Genomic DNA, 18,976 nt, shown 5'->3' on the forward strand with positions numbered 1-18,976 from the left:
CATCAGAGATACTGGCCTGTGGTTCTCTTTTTGTGTCATATCTTTATCTAGTTTTGATATCTGAGTAATGCTAGCCTCAGGATGAATTCGGAAGTTTTCCTTTCTCTTCTAGTTTTTGGAATAGTTTGAGGAGAATAGGTATTAATGCTTCTTTAAATATTTGGAATTAGGGGCACCTGGTTGGCTCACCGGTTGAGCACTGGCCTTCAGCTCAGGGTGTGATCCCAGGGTCCTGAGATCGAGTCCCGCATGGGGCTCCCCATGGAGAGCCTGCTTCTGCCTCTGCCTGTGTCTCTGCCTCTCTCTCTGTCTCTCATGAATAAGTAAATAAAATCTTTAAAAAATAATAAATATTTGGAATTCATCTGTGAAGCCATCTGGTCCTGGACTTTTGTTTGTAGGGAGTTCTTCGATTACTTATTCAATTTCATTGCTGGTTATTGGTCTGTTCAAAGTTTCTATTTCTTCCAGCTTCAGTTTTGATAGGTTATATGTTTCTAGGAATTCATTTCTTTTAGGGTGTCCCAATTTGTTAGCATATAATTATTTCCTTATGTATAACATTTTATCTTAAATTCTTATGATTATATGTGCTAAGAATATATAGCCATTGTTGCCTAATCACAGTATGTGGTACAAGGTGGGCATGCAATAGTTTATGAAAGAAATAATGAATAAGCGATTAATATTTTGTTTCAGAATGCATGATGTTATAATAGACCAAAAACAGATGATTCAAAATAACTTCTAGAAGTATAAAAAATGGAGACTTGTTGACTTGACTTTCTAAAATGAAAACAGAGCTATACATAGAAATTTATCTGGCTAACATGTTTTTACTTCTGAACCTGAAGAAACTAGATGTATAATTATCTAGATATGTAATTATCTACATGTGGGTGTGGCATGCTCATTATGAGGGGATTTTAATAAGAGCAGTGACACAGAGGTAGTCATTGATAATGTAGGAAATTGAATCAATTATCTGGAACAGTATAGGATGAACTTTATAATTTTAAATGGTTAAAGGAGATATTCATTAAGAAAATTGTGGGGAGGAGGGTAGAGATACCAAAGGAAAATATTCAATTTTGTAAATGCAACAGATTGTGAAGCCTGTTTAATGATAGGCAACTTTGATATCTGTGCCACAGAAATATGGACTAGAAGGAGGGAAGGAGCACAAGGGGAATATTGATTGGGAAAAAAAAAATTGAAATAGCTTACATGCAGTTTTGGTGATAATGGCATCCTCAGAAGAGTTTTGTTACCTGTATTTCACATAAGAATCAATATAATCACTGTTTGGAAGATACTGTGGCATAACCTGGAGATTCTTGAAGTTGTCTATGGGAGTTTTATTTTTTTATTATTATTATTTTTTAATAATATATTTTTTATTGGTGTTCAATTTTCCAACATACAGAATAACACCCAGTGCTCATCCCGTCAAGTGCCCCCCTCAGTGCCCGTCACCCATTCACCCCCACCCGCCGCCCTCCTCCCCTTCCACCACCCCTAGTTCATTTCCCAGAGTTAGGAGTCTTTATGTTCTGTCTCCCTTTCTGATATTTCCTACCCATTTCTTCTCCCTTCCCTTCTATGGGAGTTTTAAACCACAGTTCATCAAGGGCGAAATAGACCTTTTGACTTCATAGAAAGTAAATCAGCTGCTCAGATTGCTTGACACAGTAGCCCAATGTGAGCGTGTATCATGTTCCAGGCTCTTAGTTCCACTAGGAGAGCCAGTTTCAGTTGAAGATTAGATGTTTGTAGATCTAGTCAACCAGTTGTGTTGAGCTTTCATCGATAAGGAGACAGACCGCAGTGGGTTTAAGGAAGAGGGGAAGCATTCCAAGTGTAGGTAGGTAGGAGGAAAAATCGAGAGTCTGTCTTTTGAGGTGGTTTGGGTTTGATACATGCTTCCTTTCCTTTTCAGACGTCAAATTGCAGGTGATTTATAAATTACCTGGGTTTAATGCTTTCTCCGTTCTTTTTCATTAAAAGAAAGTGTGGAATTTAAGAAACAATGAGGACAGGGAAAAAGAGGCAAATCAAGGAGAACTCTTAACTATAGAGAACTAACTAATGAGATTACTAGAGGGGAGGTAGGTGGGGAGATGAGTGAAATAGGTGATGGGGATTAAGGAGGGTATTTGTGATGAGCACTAGGTATTATATGGAAGTGTTGAACCACTATGTGGTACTTTTGAAGCTAATATTACACTGTATGTTAACTAACTGGGATTTACATAAAAAGAGAATGTTCAGATAAAGATACAGGATGGCCAGCAGACTTTATGGTTCTGCATATATATTATTGTTAGTGAAAAGCCATGATCACAACTATATTTGCAGATATAAACCATGCAAAAGGAAACTGAGCAAGAGTGACAGACTCTCCTTGTTTTGCCTGGGACTTTCCTAGTTTTAGTGTTAAGACTCATGTCCTTGGAAACCCCTTTGTCCTAAGTAAACAGGACAGTTGGGCACACCTTGTAGAGATGGTCAAATCTAGTTCAGCTTGTTTTATCTCTACTCATGAATACCATTTCCAAAATTAAAGAGGTAAGAGAAATGCTGTCCATCTAAGTGTCCACAGATGTTTCCGGTTGAGAAAGGAACCGATTTTGCACATTCTGTCCTCCTTTTTAAGAAGGCATTAACTGCATTTATTCAAACACACACAAGGTATTGGTAATGTAAATTTAGGAAAAACAGGAAAATATGATTTAGACTTGAAGTATAATTATGAACCATTTAAAGAAAAGTTCAGAGTCATGAAGAAGTTTTTGTTTATTGACTCTAGATAAAATAGGGGAAACAACTAAATGCTTCAACACTGACCAGCTGGATTATATACACCATTTAGAGAGAGGATTATCTGCAGAAAGGAAACATTTATGGTGTCTTAAACTTTTCCTTACTTTCAACAGTTTAACAGTATCTGCATAATGTGATACAGAAATGTGTGATTTAATTCACTTGAATGCTGTGTACAAATAGCGTAGAGATCTCTTATTCAAAGTATTTCTGGTAACATTAAAATAAGGATGAACAGAATTGTGTATAGTGTATCTAATGAAATGAGTTTGTGTTAAATGGTCAGAGATGATCAACTGTTTTCTATACCAAAGCTTTTATCTTTAGAGAATTTGGGTGACAATATTTGGCTAAAATGGCATTTACTGAAATTAAACTACCAAAGTATTTGTCAACTAGAGGAGTTACTTTCGGCAACAGACTTACTTTGGTGTTTTCAGTGAGTTATTTAATAAACCTTGACAATATTTACCATAAGTCAGACTTCTATACTCCATTGTGTTTACAAAGGTTTGGCTTTATGATATTCACTTTCTTATAGATTTAACAATGTAAATTTAAGGAGTACCATGTGATCATCAGGCATTAGCCCTGTTTATTAAAATATAGTTACTGTTAGAGGCATTTATAGACTAAAACCCTAACTTGCACTACACTAACTTAATATTGCATTCAGTCATGTTATTCAGGGTAGAGAATTTTTAGTCACATTAAAATAAAGACCATATACTTTCATACTTCAGGTATGACCATTAATGTTTTTTTTTCCTTTCTTCATCTCCATGTTCTGGTTATTTTTTAATTTTAACTTTTAAAATTGAAATAAAGTTGACATACAGTATTTCAGTTTAATTTTCTGCACACATTTACTTTGTGGTGGAATGTCATTTTCTAAATTTGAGCAAAAAGATCTGACAAGAGTAGTGATCTTTGTAAACAAAATCTCCTTGTTAAAATCAGTTTTATATAGGTGATTTTTGTTTTTTTTTTAAACAAGATTTTATTTATTTATTTATTCATGAGAGACAGAGAGAGAGAGAGAGAGGCAGAGACACAGGCAGAGGGAGAAGCAGGCTCCATGCAGGTAGCCTGACGTGGGACTCGATCCCGGGTCTCCAGGATCACGCCCTGGGCCAAAGGCAGTGCTAAACCGCTGAGCCACCTGGGCTGCCCCTATATAGGTGATTTTGAAGGTGAAGGTGGTCAAAAGGTACAAACTTACAATTAGAAGTCCTAGGAGTGTAATGCACAGCATAGTGAATAGTTGACATGGTGATTATTTTGTTTGCAAGTTTGCTTAGAATAGATCTGAAAAGTTCTCATCACAAGAAAAAAATAACTGTGGTGATGGTTGTTATTGTAGTTATCATTTCACAATATATACATACATCATTGTATATATATCTAAAACTAATATGTCAGTTATCTTAAAAATAACTAAAATGATAAAAATGAAGATAGCCTCTAGGTATATCATATATGTACATTTGCTGAAACTCTGTGTATGAATTATTTCAAAATAGTTGGCCAGTTAATGGTGTTAGTAACTTCATGATTTGCATAAAGTGTATGGTCAATGGTGCTAGTAACTTCATGATTTGCATAAAGTGTATTTTGCCTAGAATTTTCTTAAAATATTTAAATAACAATTTATACCATTTTCATCTCTACCTTTTTAGTTAAATGTTTATGAATTACTGTTCTATGAGACCTACAAAGAAACCTGATATGCCAGGGAAAGAAATACTTAAAGAGTAAAAGTTTCAATACATTTCAATTAGATCAATAAAAATTCTAAAATGCAGAACTCTAATATGTGGTGATTATAGTTCTATATATCAGTATTGCATGGCTCTTTAGAACAAGAGGTTGCCTTAGAAATCTGATCTAATATTTTCTAAGGTGTAATCTATGGAATGGGTTAATAGTCTTGTGACATGTTCCATAGGAAGAAGGGAAAAAAATGTTCAAGCATTTATGTGAAATAATACCTCTCATAGATTATATGTATATATGTTAGCCTATTTGAGACTCTGAAAATACCTGCTTTTTTATTCAACATTTCTCATACTAGGGAATAATTTTGTCCTTTAAGACAAAAGTCCTTCATACTCCTCCCTCAACAGCATCTGGTAAATACTAATTTAATTTGCTAGGGCATTGTGACCCAGTACTCAGTGCCTCAATATGGTTGCAGATATTGAGACAAAAAGTAGATAGACCCGTTTCCAGAGTTGAGAAACTTCCTTCTAACTAGTAATAAAGCTAGAACTAAAACCAAGGTCTCCTGACTACGTAGGACTTCTCTGAGGCCATGGTCAAGTTGACAATAGCAACTTGTTTCAATGTCATGAAACACATAAGGGTTCTGAAAGAAATGTTTGTACCAACAGCTGATTAGAAGGACTTTGGGTGGAATGCTGAAATTCCCTAAGATAGATACAATAGTTAGAACTACAGCCAATACACTTATTAATATATTGATGAAGCAGTAGCAAACATGGTACTCTACCATCATGGCAATCTAATATGGGGTGGTAGTTTGGGGATGAGAGAAGCATGTTGTACATGCCAGTTAGAAAAGCCTCTGAGTAATGAAATGGGCCTTGTCATCATTCATCTGCCTGCTTCACAATTCCATTTAATTGAATATTTATAAATGGCACCTATAAATATCTGAACATAAGAGGTGTGTGTATATATATATATATTGAATATGAGCACATAGATGATGAAGGTCATCACATACAATGGGAAATGCCTACATTTAAATAGGATGACCTTAATTTAGTTTACTTCATGATGCCATTTTAGTATAAAAGCAAAATATCAATCTGAGGGTGTTTTGGGGGAGAAGTGTATATGAAGAATTAAGTTGAGCCCTCTATTTTCGTATCAGTGAGTTTTTAAGTTTTTATTTAAGTTCCAGTTAACATATAGTATAATATTAGTTTCAGGTGTACAACTGAGTGATTCAACCTTCCATACATCACTTGGAATTCATTATAGCAAGTGTGCTTATTAGTCCCCATCACCTATTTCATCCATTTCCCCCCACCCACCTCTCTTCTGGTAACCATCAGTTCTCTCTAGTTTATTTCCAGGTGTGCCTCTTCCCCCTCCCCTCAAATATAGATTTGTTTTGTTTCTTAAATTTCATATTTGCATGAAATTGTATTGTATTTGTATATGATTAATTTATTTCACTTAGCATAATACTCTGTAGCTCCATCCTTGTCATTGCAAATGGCAAGATTTCATTCTTCTGTATGGCTGAGTAGTACTCCATAGTAGATATATATACTACATCTTCCTTATAGAACTGTTATTTTTCAATAAAGGGGCAATATGTTTCTTTCTGAAACTCAAATTTTTATGACTGTATATTTTGTAGCTGACACTAAAACATCCAGATTGTCATTTTTGGTCAATATCTTTGGGGCAGTGAGTGGAGAAATTAGCCGTGTAGGTACTTCATAGTACTTAAGCTCTTTTCTATATGGGGTAACTGGGAATGCCTGCTCTCCTGTGACATAGAAGTCTTCACAACTGTTCATTTTTAAGGGGGAAAAGAGCCTTTGTGCATACCTTTGAGGTGTATTATTTATTTTGTAATTTGACTTAGAAAAGCATCCAGTTTTAAACTCACTGGATCAGGGATCCCTGGGTGGCGCAGCGGTTTGGCGCCTGCCTTTGGCCCAGGGCGCGATCCTGGAGACCCGGGATCGAATCCCACATCAGGCTCCCGGTACATGGAGCCTGCTTCTCCCTCCGCCTGTGTCTCTGCCTCTCTCTCTCTCTCTATGACTATCATAAATAAATAAAAAAAAAATAAAAAAATAAACTCACTGGATCAAAGGATAACCCTATAGTTACAAGTATGGGTATACTTTGTTTTCTGTGGGAGATAAGTATTGTTTAAAGTTATATGGAGGGCAGCCCTGGTGGCGCAGCAGTTTGGCGCTGCCTGCAGCCTGGGGTGTGATCCTGGAGACCCGGGATCGAGTCCCATATTGGGCTCCCTGCATGGAGCCTGCTTCTCCCTCTGCCTGTGTCTCTGCCTCTCTCTCTCTGTGTCTATGAATAAATAAATAAAATCTTAAAAAAAAATAAAGTTACATGGAAAATATCAATTAGCTACAAATTTCCACAGCTCCCATTTTCAAGCGAGCAATACTGCTGTGTTAACAGACCTGCTTGAAATTGCCAGTCATTTGATTGTACTGTCTTAACTTACTCTCAACTCTACAAGACCACTTTTGCCCCCCCCACCCAAAAAAAAAAAAAAAAAAGCTCTTGCTAAAGCTGAAGGCACCACTGTTGGTAGACCAACCTGTAAATATTTGTGGCTGTGCAGCTAAAACAATAGGAGAGGTGCAGGAATGTATATTGAATTCCATGCTGACCCTACAGTGTCAGTATTTCCAGAGATGCTTTTGGCTCTGGTTTTGATTGTACTCCACGTAGCAAAAGAAACAGCAGCAGCAGTCATGTAGGTGATTCATTATTTTGAAACAGCTTTGGCTGATGGAATGAGGGCTCCACTATTAGTACTTCCAGTAAATTCTAAGCTCCAGAAGGCCAGGGTCCATGTCTTCCTTATCTCTGGTTTGCTAGCCAACAAAGCAGAGTGTAGATACTGAACATTTCAAAAAGATAAGAATAGTAATACCTCCTGAAGCAATTGCTATGTTGCTTTGGTAGTGGTCCAGGAGATGATGATCCTGGTTTCAGAAATTTTTTTTTTTTTTAATGAGGTATAGTTAACAAAATGTACAACAGTGATTTGAGTGATAAAACAACTCTTCCTGTTACGCTGCGCTCACCATTAGCTATCATTGTCACTGCTATTACAATATCATTGACTATTCCTTATGTAGTACCCTTCATCCCCATGACTTATTTCATAACTGGAAACCTGTACCTCCTACTCTTTCACTCATTTTGCCCATTCCCCATCCCCTCTGCTCTTGCAACCACCAGTTTGCCTTCTGTATTTATGGGTCTACTAATGTTTTGCTTTCTAGATTTCATATATAAGTGAAATTACATGTATTTGTCTTTTTTTTTGTCTGACTTATTTCACTTAGCATTATACTCTCTAGGTTCCTCCATGTTTTCACAAATGGCAACATCTCATTCGTATGGCTGAGTAATATTCTGTTATGTATATATACATCATGTTTTAACCATTCATCTATCAGTGGACACTTAGATTGCTTCTGTATATTGGCTAGTAGAAATAATGCTGTTGTAATAAGCATAAATAAAGGTTATCTATCTTTTTGAATTAGGGTTTTCTTTGGGTAAATAGCCGTGGTGGAATTACTGTTATTCCTATTTTTATTGTTTGAAGAACCTTTATGCAGTTTTCTACAGTGGTTGCAACCACTTTACATTCTCATCCATGGTGCACAGGGTTTCCTTTTTTTCCACATCTTAACCAACACTTAATTCTTATCTTTTTGATACTAACCATTCGTGATAGGTATAAGGTGTTATCTTGTGGTTTTGGTTTGCATTTCCTTGGTCAGTGATATTAAGCAACTTTTCACGTGTCTTTTGGCAATGTGTATGTCATCTTTGGAAGGATGTCTATTCGGGTCGTTTGCTCTATTTTAATTTGTTTTTAAGTTCTTTATATATTTTTGATACTAATCCCTATTGGATATATCGTTTGCAAATATGTAGTAGATTGCCTTTAATTTTGATGATGATGTCCTTGTTGTACAAAAGCTTTTTATTTTGGTATAGTCTTAGTAGTTTAGTTTGCTTTTTTCCCCATGCCCGAGACCTATCTAAAAAGAGGTTACTAAGGGCATTGTCAAAGAGGCTACTGCCTGTCTTTGGAAACAATTTTCATTGCACAGGTGATCCAGGGCTCAAGAGGACTGGGTCTCTGAAGGAGTGCAAGACAGAGGCATTGGATGTGGAAGAAACCATTACTGCATTGGAAACCTATATGATGGCTACAAGAAGAGGAGATGAATCTAGTGAATTAACACCTTAACCAGGAATCACAAACTGAGCCCATGTAGAGTGCCTCATAGAATTGCATTTTTCTGTCTTGGAGAATTAAAGACCAGGTTGTGACCTGTGACTTCTCCTATGATTCCTTAAAGGATTTTGGATGAATCTGTTTCCATGGATTCTAGTAGTGCCTAACCATTAAAAATTCTAGGGATTCCTGGGTGCCTCAGTGGTTTGTGCCTGCCTTCAGCCTGGGGAGTGATCCTGGGGTCCTGGGATCGAGTCCTGCATCATGCTCCCTGCATGGAGCCTGCTTCTCCCTCTGCCTCCATCTCTGCGCCGCCCCCCCTCATCAATAAAAAAAAAAAAAAAATCTAAAAAAATTATAGGCATACTCAGAATTGGAAATTTGCAGCCACTGTGGAAAATATTAGTTAAAACTAGAAAAATAGTTAAAACTTATATATCTAAATAATACTTATGTAAATTATGAATTGTGACACAGAATGAAGTAAAATTCCTGCTGAATCATCTAAAATATTTTCCAGGCTCTGAGTGATCAGATTACTCGAGGATTTTGTTCAAATACAAATTGATTCACTAGTCCAGGGTGGGGCCTACATTTCTGCATTTCTGATCAGCTCTAGGTGATACATATGCTGCTGATCTATGGACTAATCTCAGGAGTAGGTTTAAGGATACAGGTTCTCAAACTCAGGTTCACATTGGAATCATTAAAAGGGGAGACTTAGAGGGGATCCCTGGGGGGCTCAGCGGTTTAGTGCCTGCCCTCAGCCTGAGGCATGATCCTGGAGTCCTGGGATCGAGTTCCACGTCGGGCTTCTGCATGGAGCCTGCTTCTCCCACTGCCTGTGTCTTTGCCTCTCTCTTTCCCTCTCTCTCTCTCTCTCTCTCTGTCTCTCATGAATAAATACATAAAATATTAAAAAAAATAAAGGGGAAATTTAAAAGATACTGATGCTTCGGTCTCAACCCTATAGATTTTGATTTAATTTGTAAGGGATGTGGCCTGGGCATCTGGATTTGTGAAAAGGTCCATAGGAAATTCCAGTGTGCAGCTAAATCAGAGATATGATGTTCTAGGACTGGTTTCAATTTATGTTTGAGAAGAAATCACTCACTTAGGCATCTAAATGAGTGTTTTAAATAAAACATGTTCAGTATAGTTTTTTTGGCAGTTACTACATCAAAATTTACATTTACAACATTTAAAGAAGTGTCTTGGAAAATCCTAAAGTATACATAATAAGATTTTAACACTAAGATAGTACATAGCTTCATTATATCACAGCCCTTGAAAGGTCAATATTAATTAAGTGCAGTTCTGTTGAGAACTAGAACTCTAATGCTGGTTAATCTTCCACAATGCAGATAATCCTACAATTTCTTCCTTGCAGGTTGCAGCAATCTACAAGGACTCAAGTATTGGAAATCTCATCAACATAGTAATTGTAAAATTAGTTGTAATTCATAATGAACAGGTAAGAAACCGGCCTAAAGTTAGTCATCTTAATTGTAGAGGCTCCTAGTAACAATACATGTAAATCACAAAGTTATTAGAAATGAGATATTTCTAAAATCTACATTTAAAAACTTGATTTAAAAAGGAGTGAGATTAACTTTTTATGTTGTAATGGAAATAAACTTTTCAAAGGAAGTAATAACAACTTAAAAACTTAAGGTTTAAAAGCAATGATGTATTCCCTTTTGAAATTGAAGGTTTTAAAATACAGTTTTTAGAAATCTTTTGATCCTAAAAATTGGATGGTTACATTGAAAAGGTCTCACTAGATTTCCTTTTGATCATCAAGTCTTAAGTATTGCTAAAATATTTTTGAATAAATATGAGGGAGAAATGCCACTTCATTTGCCTCTAAAAATGCTATTTGGTAAACTGCAAGGATGCTGACAAGCTTGGAGAGAAAAGAGGCTTGCGGATATTTTGTGTAATAATGAATTGCTCTTTTTTTTCCCCCCGTAGGAAGGACCAGTCATCAGTTACAACGCAGCTACCACATTGCGCAACTTCTGTTTGTGGCAGCAAACTCAGAATGTTCTTGATGATGCTCACCCTTCTCACCATGACACTGCTGTTCTTATCACTAGGTACAGTTTCAGAAATAACTTATCCAGCTGCAGTTGTTTACCCTTTCTCTTGTGCATGATCACTGATACTTCTTGTTACCGTAATGCTTTATTGATAATGTACAGAAGTGTTCTTGAGAACTTGTATGGCAAAAGATATTATTGTATGGAAATCTTGTTCTTGCAATGCTAGTTGATTCCTTAGGAAATTAGCAACGTTAGGTTGCTGAGTAATGGATTGACCCAAATAATTTCTTTTTAGTGACAGAATTATGAAAAATAATTACAAATGAACTTAGTTATGGAACTGGATACAGGTTATGTTCATTCCCCCCTTGATCCTCAATCACTTGGAAAGAGCTTTAGGATTTAATTGGTTGTCCACCTTTTGGACTTCTTGTAGTTTAAAAATAATCTGTTCCTCGTTTTGGTGTTCAATATGTATCTTAATTCCTAGGCTGCATTTATGAGGGTCTTTCTCAACTTGCTTACTTCTGCTATTATAAAAACGATTGTCCATTTTACAAGCACCACTATACATTGTTAATTCATGCCTTTGCTTCAGCAACACTGGTGGCTACTGGGATATTTATTTATTTATTTATTTATTTATTTATTTATTTTTACTGGGATATTTAGATCTTAGGATTGGTTGGTAGACAAAAGGAAATAATTGTTCCACTTAGAGGTCAAACTCTGCAATCTCTACTTTCGAAAACTCTGAAATGAAACACTTGGTCAATGTAAAATAGGTGACGTGTAGTCTGTGTGCTTTATCTCTTTTCAGAACTAAAGCAGAATTGACTTAATTTTATCCACCATATTATATCATCAGTCCATGGTTCTTCCCTGGATTATAGTTAGAGGCCAAGCAACAAAAATTGGAGATAATGAATTACAAGATGGGAGTTAGAAAAAAGGCTAGAATAGGGAAGACCATAAGGAAAGACAAGAGAACTGTCAAATTGAATGCTTACAGACTAAGTAATGCAGAAGAAAAAAAAAAACTAAGCAATTTGGTAATGTCTGAGAACATTATTTGTGGTGGAGTATAATAGCTGAAGCTCATAATGAGTTGGAACATCTAGAAAAGCAAAAACTACATCACACAGTGTAAGTAAAGGCAGAGAGGTGAAAGATACAGAGCTTATTGCTGAATGTGGTTAAACTTCAGCTCTTTTTAGTAGTCACTTTTATGTAGCACCTGTTGCTTATTGGTATATACAAATGTTGTATTGCCCTAGGTTTAAATTATTGAGAACTTAATAGGACTGAATTTGGAAGTGAGTTAGTGCTAATAGTCACATCATATAGTTCAAGCTTCTTTTTTGTTTTGACTTGTTGAAAAATACTTTCTGAAAATGCTTCAAAATTTTTTGTTTTAAGGGAAGACATTTGTGGAGCTAGAGAGAAATGTGACACATTGGGTAAGTTACTTTACAAATTACATATAACTTAGGTGCCTGGGTGGCACAGTTGGTTAAGCATCTGACTCTTGGTTTTGGCTCAGGTTATGCTCTCAGGTCATGAGATCGAGCCCGGTGCTCAGCACGGAGTCGGCTTAAGACTTTGTTTACCCCTCCGCACAGCTTGCATGTTCTCCCTCTTTTTCAAATAAAAAAATCTTTAATAAATAGAATTTCTATAATTGTTTACTGAATTGTTTAAAATGTTTTCCTTTTATTTTACATTGTAATCATTTTGATTGTCTTCATTACTGATTGTCATTCTTAGCTTCTGCTTCAGTACGTATTAAAGAATAGGAACTGATACTGTGCCAGTTACTACATACATATAAACTATTTGTAAATTTAAAGCAAAATAATAAGATGAATAGTCATAAATCTACCACCAAATTTAAGAGCCAAACTTAATACAATCATATGGCCCGCGCTAAGTCCTTATTCTATCCCTTTGCATGTCTCTAAGAGGTAGCTAATACCATGAATTTTATATGTTCTATTTCCTTTCATCCATATTGAAACATAGTTCTATATATCTGTGTTCATAAAAGGAATTGTTTGGTTTTGGTTCTTTTTTGAGCATTGTAGTTGTAGTTCATGAATTTTCACTCCTGTATAATAATTCATCCTCAGTTTACATGCTATCATGATATTTGGGCCAGTTCCAGGTTTTCATTATGAACTTAACCTTAAAATCTAGGGTATATTCCTACAATTAAAATGCTATGCATTTAAATGTGCTCATGTTCCACTTTGGTATATCTTAAAGTGATTTTACCACTTGATCTCTTTATCGATAGTGTATAAACATTTCTTTTCATTATGTCCTTCTCAACCCAAGGTATCTTCAGATTTCTCATTTTGCCAATCTAAATGTAATATATTTCATTATAGTAGTAATTTTCAGTTCCATAATTGAGTTTGTCATATTTCTTTCATTCCTCAGAGTAAAGGAAATATAAATAGCCATTAGATATGAAAAGATTTTCATTTTCCCACTGTGGTGTTTGTCATTTTCTTCTGCTTTTTATTTATTTTTATTTTTACTAAATTCTTTCCCAAGTTTTCATTTAAATTCCAGTTACATGCAGGGTAGTATTAATTGCGAATATAGACTTTAGTGATTCAGCACCTCCATACTCCATACCACACCCAGTGCTCATCATAGCAAGTGCCCTTCATAATCCCTATCACCTGTTTAACCCATCCCAGCTCGCCCTCCCCACCTCTCCTCTGGTAACCATCAGTTTGTTTTCTATAGCCAGGAGTCTGTTGTTTCCTGCTTTTCCTACCCCTCCATGATTGTTTTGTTTCTTAAATTCCACATGAGTAAGATCATATGACACACACACACACACACACACACACAAACAAACACCCCACAATTTTTTTATCCACTCATCATTCAATAGACATTTGGGCTCTTTCTATAACTTAACTATTGTGGATAATGCTGCTATAAATGTCGGGGTACATGTATCCCTTAGAATCAGTATTTTTATATCTTTTAGGTAAATAACTAGTAAGGCAATTGCTGGATCATAGGGTAGTTCTATTTTTAACTTTTTGAGGAACCTCCATGCTGTTTTCCAGAGTGGCTCACCAGTTCGTGTTCCCACCAATGGTGCAAAAGGGTTTCCTTTTCTCTGTGTCCTTGCCAACACCTGTTGTTTCCTGAGTTATTAGTTTCAGCCATTCTGACAGGTGTGAGGGGATAGCTCCTTGTAGTTTTGATAAGAAAAATCTTAAATAAATCTAACTTTACACATAAAGGAGCTAGAAAAACAAAGCCTAGAATCAGTGTTCATAGAACACAGAAGGGAAATAATCAAGATTAGAAACAGAAATAAATGGCACAGAAACTAAGAAAACAATAGAACAGATCAATGAAACCAGGAGCTCTTTCTTTGAAAAAATTAATAAATTTGATAAACTCCTAGCTGAACTTATCAAAAAGAAAAAGGACTCAAAATAAATCACAAACGAGAGGAGAGAAATAACAACACCACAGAAATACAATTATAAGAGAATATTATGAAAAACTATATGCCAGCAAATTGGACTGTCTTACTGCTTTTTAGATGTTATTTATAACTTTGTGATACTAAATCCATTTTGGCTTCTGTGTATCACAGAAACCCTTCAATAATTTGTTGCTTAGTTTTTGTTTCTATGTGTTTGCGAAAAGGTGTAAACTCTGAATTTATAGCAATTTTATATTTGTTATGCCTGGGTGGCTCAGTGGTTAAGCATCTGCCTTTGGCTCAGGTCGTGATTCTGGGGTCCTGGTAGGATTCGCACATCGGGCTCCCTGCAAGGAACCTACTTCAACCTCTGCCTATGTCTCTGCCTCCTTCTCTGTGTCTCTCATGAATAAAAAAAAATAAAATCTTTAAAAAAAAAAAAAAAAAACCTTCTGTAACTCAAAGTCTAAACATATCCTTTTTTCTTATAAACATTTAAAAATTGGTCCTTTCATGTTTAAATTTCTAAACCATTTGGGATAAAACTAGATACAGACCTAGTTTTGTTCCTTTTCTATTTAGATAGTCAATTTCCTCAGACCATACATCGAATAGTTCACTTCCTTTACTTAGTAACTGCAGTCTCCTAAAAATTTTGTATTTGCATGAGTGTCTGCAAATCATTCCTCCATTCCATTAATTACTTTCCTAGTTTATGTACCAATTCTACTCTACCAGTTGACCTTTGAACAACATAGTTTGAGCTGAGCCAGTCAAATTATACAGAGACTAACACATAGATTGTTTCAGCACAGTATTGTAAATGTATTTTACTTATGATTTTCTTTAGCTTTATTGTAAGAATACAATGTATAATTCATACACAAAACATGTGTCAGTAATTCTCTTATTGTAAGGCTTCTGGTCAGCTGTTGGCCATTACGTTTTTGGGAGTCAAAAGTTATATGCTTTTTCACTGCACAGGGTTGGTGTCCCTAATTCCCATGCTGTTCAAGAATCAATTGTATTTTAATTTTTGTAGCCCTGTAATAAATCCTACTAATTGGCAGGGTATATAACTTTACCTTATTTTTGGCAACAGTATTTTGGCTATTCTTAGACTTTGTTTTTCCGTAAAAATTTTAGATCTGCGTTTCAACTCATTATAAAACATCATCTGTCCATTTATGTAGATCTTTTTAAATGTCTTTCAGTAATACATGTTTTCTTTCATGCTAGTCATGCACAAATTTTGTTAGACTTTTTTATTGTAAAGAGCACAGAATACTGATTAATAGAAATGCAATAGACTATTTGGTTTATTGATTTTAATTCTAGCCACTGATTCATCACTCAAAATCTCATGGACAGTCATTTGTGAATTATGGCAATTATCCTTACTTTTCAATAATTTTTTCTTTAGGGAATACTAATAAAGTTACACTGTTAAGAATATTTGTCATAGGTTCTTGGCAAAAAATTTAATCCTAAGTATTGAGTCCTAAAAAGCATGTTTACTTCCTTTTTCTAATTTTAGTATAATTATCACACAATATTGGTTTAACTTGTACCTTATAGTTAGTCAACATTTACATACACATTGTGAAATGCTTACTGTGATAAGCTATTATATATCACCACAGTTATTATAGTATTGTTATTGGCTTATTCCCTATGCTGTGCTTTATATTTCTGTGATTTATTTTATAAATGGAAGTTTGTTCTTTTTAATCCCCCTCACCTTTTTCACCCACTCCCTACCCTCCATGGCAACTACCAGTTTGTTCTCTGTATTGATCAAACTGGTTGGTTGGTTGATTTGTTTTGTAGATTTCACATATAAGTAAAATTAAATGGTGTTTGTATTTCTCTGACTTACCTTACTTAGCATAAATACTCTAAATCCATCTGTGTTACCACAAATGGCAAGATTTCATTCTTTTTTTATGGTTGAATAATGTTCTATTGTATACTTATATATCACATCTTCTTTATCCATTCATCTATCAGTAATCTTAGCAATTAGGTAGTTTCCATATCTTGGCTATTGTAAATGTTGCAGTGAACATAGGAATGCATATATCTTTTCAAATTAGTGTTTTTGTTTTCAGGTAAATAGCCAAAAACGGAATTGCTGGATCACATAATCTTTCTATTTTTAGTTTTTTGAGGGAACCATTCCATACTGTCTTCCATAGTGGTGCACCAATTTACATTCCCACCAACAAGCTAACCATGTTAATCACATACAGATCCATGGAAATATGTTTTGTATATGATTAAAGACCCAACTCAAAATATGCCCATAAACAGGCAAGAACAAAAACAAATCAAAGTGAATATATAACATCATGGCACCAAGCAGCTAATTGATGGTTTGTACCTAAATTCACTCAAGCTAATATGGGGTTCTATAAAAGTGGTCAGAGATAGAATAAGGTAGCTTGGGCCCAAATCTGATACAGGCCTCCCTATTTTTAGAAGTTCAAGAAGCTGCACAGAGTCACCCAATCTAGCCATATTAAAGAAGGAAAACCGGACAGCCCGGGTGTCTCAGCGGTTTAGCACTGTCTTCAGCCTAGGGTGTGATCCTGGAAACCCGGGATCGAGTCCCACGTCAGGGTCCCTGCGTGGAGCCTCCTTCTTCCTCTGCCTGTGTCTCTGCCTCTCTCTCTGTCTCTCATGAATAAATAAATAAACTCTTAAAAAATATAAAGAGGGAAAACCATTTTCAACATGCTTTGCAAAAAAGGTTCAAAGACTGGGCAATGATATCTACAAAAGATAATATATAGCAGAATACTTAGTGATTTTTCCACATGTTTTAGATGACAAAATAAAATACTAATCCTTGTGTTAATACAAATTGTACAGCCTTGGGCACATGACTTATACTCTTCTATGAAACTGAAAGTTACTCTTAGCTTCATAGATTTGCTATGAAGAATAAATGAGCTCTATCACATAAAACCTTACAATAGTATAAGATACATAGTAAGCACCCAGGTCAGCTCTCATTATCATTACACTAATAAATGATTTCAGGGGCACCTAGATGGCTCAGTTTAAGTATCCAACTAATTTCAAAAAGTTAAATTACTCATTAGGATCACATATTACTAACAGACATGACAATGTTACTATGGATACGAATCTCAAAAGAAGACATACAAATGGAACAAATATATGAAAAATGCACAAAATCACTAATTAGGGAAGTGTAAATCAAAATCACACTCCACACCTGTTAGAATAATGGTCGTCAAAAAGACCAGAGGTATGGGGCACCTGGGTGGCTCAGTTAAGCATCTGACTTTGATTTTGGCTCAGGTCATATTCTCAGGGTTCTGAGATTGAGCCCCATGTTGGGCTCCACTCTGGGCATGGAGCCTGCTTAAGATTTTCTGTCTCCCTCTACCCCTCCCTACCTTTCCCTCCCTTTCTCCTCCTCTTCCTCCTCCTCTTCCTAAAAAAATAAAATATTTTTTAAAGCTTTCAGATATGGAAGAACAAAGCTGGAGGTTTCATAATCCCAGATTTCAAATTATACTACAAAACTACAGTAATCAAAAGAGTATGGCACTGACACAAAAAGACACATAGTCAATAGAACAGGACAGGTTAGCTTGGAATATATTCATCTTTAAGCATGAAACATAAAATTTGATAATAGTCAATATTTTGTTTGAAATATCTATGTAGTCTTAGAAATGAATATATGGAAATTGAGCCACTTAACAGATTTAAAATACTAAAGAAGGCGCAGGAATAGCAAGATATTCAATAAAAATGTGTTTAGTTTTAACCTCTAGTAAAGGAGAAATATAAAATTGACCAAAATTGTCTAAAAAATGGCACATAAAGTAGGAAGTCATACTTTAGTAAAACAATAATTTTTGCATACTTGGGAGAGCAGACTGTTAAATAATCTTGTTTTTTTTCCTTGCTCATTTTTTACTTTGATTCTAACTAAGAAAATGGTATTGGGGGGGGGCGGGGAATCTTTGTCCAAGCAATGCCTTTGGCTGTGGTTTCAGAAAGAGAGCAAATACTTTTGTTTATTAAGGAAAGAAGTATTGGTAATTGAACATGTTCATCTGGATTTTTCTGGCATTTTTAGATTCCTCAGTTCAGTGTGTTTTTATTTTTTATTTTTTATTTTTTTTCGTTCAGCGTTTTTTAAAGCACAACAAAACATTTCTCATTTTTCGGAAATTACCATAATGCTAGGAAAATGTGCATGCTTTTAAGTTTTATAAATGAAAGAATACAGAGGAGTATAGATCTAAAGCACAGTAGTTAATACAAGTCTACTCTGTATTAAAAACTTTCTAAATGCAAAAACTTTCCAGTAAGCAACTGGTTATATATGAAAAATTCTGCTTTTTTATGAAAGGGATTGTCCTTAAGAGAGCAGATAACTTACAATAAAATTCTGAAGGATAATAGTAGCAAAAACTATGCCATCACGGTAAATAAATGCCAGCTGAGTTGACGGACTATGGATTGTTGTAAGGAACACTTATTTTCAATTTCTTATTCTGGATTATATCAGCTCTATCTTTCAGCAGCAAGTTGGCATTGTGTGATATTCTTCATATTAAAGAGTGAATAGATCTTAATAGGATACATTTTCTAAACATTTATAAA

At 35.2% G+C, this 18,976-nt stretch overlaps 1 protein-coding gene across 3 annotated transcripts in view; it reads left to right on the top strand.

The window, feature by feature from the left end:
- The window catches only part of ADAMTS20 (ADAM metallopeptidase with thrombospondin type 1 motif 20), a 162,757-nt gene that overhangs the window by 37,470 nt on the left and 106,311 nt on the right, over window positions 1-18,976 (top strand). For all 3 annotated transcript variants that reach the window (XM_072765509.1, XM_072765508.1, XM_072765507.1), the window contains exons 5-7: window positions 10,212-10,295; window positions 10,796-10,920; window positions 12,286-12,326. In XM_072765509.1, coding sequence (XP_072621610.1) covers window positions 10,212-10,295; window positions 10,796-10,920; window positions 12,286-12,326 — 250 coding nt within the window. The remainder of the gene's footprint in view (window positions 1-10,211; window positions 10,296-10,795; window positions 10,921-12,285; window positions 12,327-18,976) is intronic.

The sequence above is a fragment of the Vulpes vulpes genome, chromosome 8, assembly GCF_048418805.1.
Source record: "Vulpes vulpes isolate BD-2025 chromosome 8, VulVul3, whole genome shotgun sequence".
NCBI lineage: Eukaryota > Metazoa > Chordata > Mammalia > Carnivora > Canidae > Vulpes > Vulpes vulpes.